At 57.2% G+C, this 6,600-nt stretch overlaps 1 protein-coding gene across 1 annotated transcript; it reads right to left on the bottom strand.

Moving 5' to 3' along the window:
- Positions 1-1,727: 1,727 nt before the first annotated feature.
- On the bottom strand, positions 1,728-6,181 carry RLBP1 (retinaldehyde binding protein 1). Its single transcript, XM_054388217.1, has 7 exons — positions 6,170-6,181; positions 5,787-5,915; positions 4,953-5,154; positions 3,702-3,880; positions 2,744-2,902; positions 1,991-2,101; positions 1,728-1,886 (listed from the first exon to the last, which is right to left on the bottom strand). Exons 1-7 carry the CDS (start codon positions 6,179-6,181, stop codon positions 1,728-1,730), a joined length of 951 nt encoding a protein of 316 aa, XP_054244192.1.
- Positions 6,182-6,600: the final 419 nt, after the last annotated feature.

Here is a 6,600-nt window from a genome sequence, read left to right as displayed (position 1 = left end):
GTTCCACCTCTATTGGCCATTATGATTGAACTTAGATCTGCTTCGAAGCTCTTCCCTAGCATGGTCAGTGTCCCTCTGAGGGGAAGCTGAGGCCAGTGTGGATCATCCTCCCAGTCCTGCATGCTGTGCTGCTCTCTGTCTCCCCATCAAAGCAAGCTACTGGCTGACAGTTTGGCGCAGCAGCGATAAGCAGCCACAGAGACCTCCCCAGAGCTGTGACTGTCCAAGTCCCAGAGGCACAGTGTGGTAGCTCCACCTGTGCATGGGTGGGTGGCCTGCTCTTGTCTTTCACAAGTGGGCTGCACAAAGCTGTGGTGGTGTTTGTACTGGCCTGGGGGTGGTTGGGTTGTCACACAAAGTTTCTTTGGGATGGCTCCAGGTGCTCCCTGGCCCTGTGGAGAGCACTGCACAGCAAGGAGCTAAAGGCAGCAGAGTGGTGCCTTTCACTCTACCCCTCACACAAGGTTGGTGCAGCCTCAGGCTGGGGCTTGCCCTGCCTGGACTAGCCACATTGCTGAGGCTGGAGAAAACAGATTTAGCCCAAATCACCTTTGCCCAGACAGGCCCCATCCTCCCCACAGCTTTGGAGCCCATGTGCTGTTTGATTTGAGCCCGAGCCAGTGCCCTGATGAATGGGGCTCTTGTCAGCACCCTCCACCTCGGCTGGCTCGGAGCAGGGGTCCGGTGTCCTGGCTGATGAAAGGTGCCTGTGTGCAGCTGACAGGGACAGGCCACACTGCAGGACCAGCCTGACAGAGAAGAAGGTAACCTGGGCAGAGATCAGCACCTTCCTCCTCTCCAAGCCCTACTGCTGGCCAAGGGAGAAGGTGCCTGGAGACAGGTAACTGCTCAGCTCCTCAGTGGAGGTCTGGCTCATGAGCCAGGACAGGCTGCCTTGCCTGGGACTTCTGCCCCCCTCCTCCCCACCCAGTCGGGCTGGCTCCACATTACCAAGGGCTGACTGGCATCAGGCACAGCTCCTCTGCCCTCTCTGGTGGCGTTTGGTGGGGCTTCCCTGACTGAGCTGGCTTTCTGATGCAGTGCTAGGTGGCTATCTTCCACTTGTCTTTCACTTGTGGCTGCTGCAGCCTCTCTTCCTCCTCACTGCCTGCCTGGGCCCCTGGCTGAGGTTTTGTGTTTCTGGGGCTATTCCTGGTTAGAGCAGAAGACTGAGAACTAAGGGGGGGCCTTGCTCAAGCAGAGGTGGGGCTCCTTCTGGAATGCAGAGAGAATGAAAACAGCTGGTTCCTGGGTCCTTGTGCCAAAGAACAGCCAATGACAAGGGACACAGCACTGACACTCCTGGCCTCAGAACCAACAGCAAAGCCACCACCTGTGCCCAAAGAGCTGCACCTCTGTTCCTTGCCACATGCCACAAGGGACCCTGAAGCTCTGACATTAAACATTTTATTTCTCCTTTGCTGTAGCCCTCCCTTCCCAGAGTTGTTGCTCTCCTTGTCCTCTCCCTGCAGCTCCAGTGTGCTGCAGAAGAGGGCTAGTGGCTTCCTTTCTCTGCTGACTCCTGAGGGAAGGATGCTCTGCCCAGGAGGGGCAGAGCTGCCAGGCAGCCCGCTGCCAGGTTTGGGGAGGGGAGGTACAGCGGTGGAGCAACTTGCCCAGGGCCTCATCATGAGCAGTCATTCAAGCAATGCTACAGTAAGGAGGTGGTTTGGGTTAGGGGGCCACCTCTGATCCTATTTTACAGGGGAAGGGGAGTGAGCCCAGGTCTAGAGAGCTGTATCTTCAGCCTCGATGCGGGGCCCAAAGAGCTTCTCTGCAGTTGCTTTGCCGTCATACTTGGGCAGGGTGCCGCCAAAATCTGCTGGCAAGATGTCAGCATTGATCTCCTGGTAGAAGGACTCCAGCTCCTCCCCATGCACAAAGACCTGGAGAGAGATTGGAGTGACCCTCAGCAGAGGGTGATTCTTCCTGGCTGCCTTGTTTCACCCAGGGCCATGCCTCTGGTTCTGGGTCCCTCTCCCACACTCACCCTCTCCAGCAGTTTGCTTTTCAGGAATGGTTTGACCACGTTGTAGGTGGTGGTGAAGTACCAAGGCTGGTGGATGAAGTGAACGGCCTTGAACCTTGCTGGGAAGGAGTCCTAGGATCCCAAATCCAGACAGAGATGGTTACAGAGGGTGCTGGCCATGTGGAACTGGGTGGGCAGCAGTGAATACCCCACTGCTGCTGCAGCTCCCCTTGCCCAGGCTACCCTTCTCTCTTTGAGGCCCCTTTTTCTTCTGCCACAGATTGGCTATCCCAGCCCCAGGAGGACCAGGGAAGCTCACAGAAGAGCCTCACAGAAGGTTCATTGCTCCCACTCCATGAGAGGGACCACATCTCTGCAGTCCTGCTTTCCCAGGGAGAGCTGAGTGTCTTTGGCTGCTGGTCCAAGGGCAGAAATCCTGGAGCACCTATGAGTGCCTGGGCTGGGCTGGCATGAGAGGGTGGTGAGGAAAGGCCTCCAGGCCATGCTGCAGGATGCTGCTTCTGGTTGACCATTTGAAAGGACAAGGAGCTGGGGCCAGAATAGGACCCCTCTTGCAGGGCTTAGCCAGTTAGCTGGGCAAGGGGAGGAGCATGGACAGGACAGGACAAGGAGAGGACAGCCTCTCCACAGGCTTCTTTCAATGGTGCCAGGGCAGTAAGCAACCACAAACCCTGCCAGCCCTGCATTCACCCTTCCCTAAGCTCTCTGCTCCCCTCAGGCCTGCCCTGCTGGGTACAGACTTTGCAACCTCACCTGGAGCATGTCCACCATCTTCTTGAGCTCGGAGGGTTTGATCCCTGATGCCTGCTGCATGGTGAAGCCTTTGAAGTTCTCAATGATACAGAACCCATTGATCTGGGTCTCATCATTTTCCAGCAGCTTCTCCAAGATAACACAATAGGCACGGAGGATCTGATGGAGATGAGAGACAGCAGAGTTTGATATCAGCTCTCACCTCCCATAGACCCCAAAAGGCTCTCAGGAAGATGCCCATGCGGTTTCAGCCAGGGTCTGCTTGACTCCAGCCTGCTTGTTGCAGCCAGCCCCAGGACTTCAGAGCAGGGAAGGTGTTTCAAGGGATGCTCAACAACCACCATGTTCCCCTTCCAAGGTGGACACATCTCAGATCTGGATCAAGGATATGTTGCCACCAAATTCAGAAAATGGAGCTGAGATAACTGGTGAGTTAGATGCCTGGAGATGCCTTGCCTCTTTGCCAAGAAGCCCTTTCTGTGCATTATGCCTCAGTGTCCTCCTTTGCTCTGCAGGTCTCTCCTTGTTTTAATGGTGTGGTGCACCCTCAGTGGTGGGGAGGCACCCTCAAATTTGCCCTGCACCTTGCACCACATCAGGAGGAACCCTTTGGGATCATAGAATTGTCAGGGTTGGAAGGGGCCTCAAGGATCATCCAGTTCCAACCCCCCTGCTATGGGCAGGGACACCTCATACTACATCAGGTTGCTCCCAGCCACATCCAGCCTGACCTTAAAAACCTCCAGGGATGAGGCTTTCAGCACCTCCCTGGGCAGCGTGTTCCAGTGTCTCCCCACCCTCATGGACCTTGCCCTCCCAGGCTACAGACTTGCTTCAACCCAGATAGCAGGAGCTGGGTGTGGTGGACACAGAGATGCTGCGCCCAGGTTATGCCGGGCAGGGGGAGGCTGGGAGCAGGACCCTGCCACCCTGGGAGCATCAGCTGGGCTAAGCTGACCTCATCGAAGGTGATCTCCTCGTAGTCCCAGTTCTCGATGTTGAAGAGCATCACCACCCGGCCGTACTTGTCCCTGCTGGCCAGGATGCCGGGGTAGCCGGCCTCGATGGTGCTGCGGACCGCCTCCGGGGTCAAGTTGTCGAAGAGCTCCGGGTACTGCTGGCGGAAGTTCACGTAGCCTGCAGAGGGGCAGCAATCAGCGAGGACAACGGCTCCTCGCCTGGCCTGGGGAAGCTGGAGGAGGTGGGGTGGACTGACGATGGTGAGACGTCAGTCCTGAGCCCTGGGCTGCAGCCTGGCTGTGCCGCGGGTCAGCAAAGCAGAGCGAAAAGAGCTCAGCACAAGACCAGCCCTAGCCCTGCCCTCGGTGTAATGCTCCACATATCAGGGGCTTCCCACGACTGCCTTCTCTTCAACACCGTAACGAGCAGATAAAGTCATTTCTGCCTTCATTTCACTTCTTCTCTCCCTCCCCATTTGGGTGACATCCCCCAGCTCCCCTCCCTTGGCACCCCGCAGGCACGAAATAAGGAATTTCATCCTGGGAAAATGTGGACAAACAAAACATCTTGTCTGGGAGCCAGCACTGATAATTACAACTCATTATCCCCCAGCCCAGCACAAAGAAGAGTGGAGCCAGAGCCAGGCAGGTCCCCACTGGCAACCACCACCCCCCCAGGCTGCCTTCCCACTCCCCCTCCACCCCTACAGGTCACCTTCAGTGCGGGGAGGTGGGGGGCACAAGCTCCCCAACATGCCCCCAGCCCTCGAGGGGTCCCAGGAGTGCTGAGCCCACCAGGGACAGAAGAATCAGGGTGGGTGTAGGACCAGATCGTTACAGGGACACGGAGGAGCACATGTGTGGGGTGTATAGGGTGTGGGGTTCTCAAGGGGCTGCAGCCCAAACCAGATGGCTTTGCTACACAGATTTAGCAGCCTGCCACCACCAAGTGCATTTGTTTTTTTACCCAGGAAATTGGCAAGGAATGGGAATGCCCTGGCTTTGTGGGATACCTGGCACCACCCTCATTTATTTCCTTCCCAATCCCAACTCCTTTCCCAGCATCCCAAGCCCCTAGCCTTGCCTTTTTTCTATTTATCCTCTCCTCATCTCCTTCTCATGCCAGAGCCCTGCCCTGCAGGCACAGCCCCGACCGAAGACTTGGGAGGCTCCAGCATGGGCTCGGGAGCTGCCAGGGGGACAGATAACCCTGCCCTTATCCAGGATCGCAGCCTGGGACCCCTCCTCACCTTTCAGCAAGTCATAGGCCCTGTGCACGTCGAACTTGCGGGCGCGGATGAAGCGCAGGAAGAAGGAGTCGTCCTTCCCCTGCACCTTCTCGGCCACCGCCTTGCAAACCTCCTCGCCGCCCGCCCGCTCCGCCACCAGCTCCCGCAGCGCCTTCACCGCCACCCCCCTCTGCTCCTCCGTCTCGTTCAGTTCATCCTTCGCCTGAGGGGGGAGCAGAGAGGGGACCCAGCTCAGTGATGCTGCCCCCACACCTCCCCAAAACACCCCCAGGGGTTGTTTAGGCACCCAGAAGCTGGGTGGGGTGCGGTGATGCTCACTGCAGCGTAGCAGTGCAGGGAGGGCAAGGTCACCTATGTCATAGAACCATAGAATCATGGAATACCAGGCTGGAAGGGACCTCAAGGATCATCTGGTGCAACCTTTCTTGGCAAACCCGTGGTCTAGACAAGGTGATCCTGAACCCTGTCCAGCTGAAACTTAAGTGTTCAATGTTGGGGTATCCACCTCTTCCCTGGGGAGATTATTCCAATGGCTGATTGTTCTCACTGAGGAAAAGGTTCCTCTTGTGTCCAACTGGAGTGTCCCCAGGAGTAATTTGTACTCATCAGCCCCCATCTTTTCCATGGGACTCCTTGCAAAAAGGGAGTCTCCATCTTCTTTGTAGCCATCCTTTAAACACCAAGTGGGGCCCCTGCTCAGATACCCCTTGGGGTAATTGCACCCAATACCCCCTCCAACCATCGCAAGAGCTCTTCCGAGGTCTTCTCTGACCCCCAAGACAGAGCAAGAGCCCCAAGCTGTGCCTGACCCCGGCTCCCCACAGCCAGCCTCACCTTCTGCAGGGTGTGTGGGGGGATCTTCTCACACCTCCCAAAGACAGGGCCGTGGTCCTTGGTGGTCAGGCGCTCCAGCTTAGTGCGCAGGGCTTGCTCCTCCTCCGAGACGATGCGGAAGGTGCCCGTCTGGGGGTGAGGAGAGGATGTGGGGTGGCCCCAGTCAGTCCCCCCAATTCCCTGCCCCACCAAAGGGCTCCTGGGAGGGGGTGCTATGGGGAAGAGCAGAGCCTCTGTGCCTGTACCCAAGGGGGTGCATTGGGATACATGGGCTGTGTGTTACTCAGGCTCCCCACCGTATTATAAGAGCAGATGGGGAGCACTGCTGGGGAGAGGGCATGCTCAGGGGACAGAGGGCAGGGTGGTGAGGGAACAGTACTCACAACTGCAGACATGTTGTCCTCTGTCCTTTGTTGACCGCAGGACACTGGGAGAGGGAAGGAGGAATCAGCAGCAGTGGGGATCCCAATAGCCTCTGCAGCCCCCCATGCCCCAAACCCTGCCCTTCTTGCTCAGGCAGGGGGGGCCCAGCTGTCCTCATCTCCATCACATCCTGCCTGCATCTCTGCCTGCCTGCCTGCTGGAGCCTGGGTGGATTGGAGAAACACCAGGGACCTTTGCAAAAGCAACTTCTCTGGGTATTGATCATCTGACACCTTCATCCTTTTATTTCCACTGGTGGTTGGGGGTACCTCATGGGGACTCCCAACCCCATGAGCTTATTCAATGCCATTTCACCACAGACCATTTTCATATTTGCAGAGGCAAGTGCCCAGCTCTGTCCAGGTGGGCAGCCAGCTCCTGCTTTTATTGC

This window comes from Indicator indicator, chromosome 16, assembly GCF_027791375.1.
Source record: "Indicator indicator isolate 239-I01 chromosome 16, UM_Iind_1.1, whole genome shotgun sequence".
NCBI lineage: Eukaryota > Metazoa > Chordata > Aves > Piciformes > Indicatoridae > Indicator > Indicator indicator.
The sequence above is the reverse complement of the archived record's forward strand: the minus strand, read 5'-3'. Positions and strand labels throughout refer to the sequence as shown.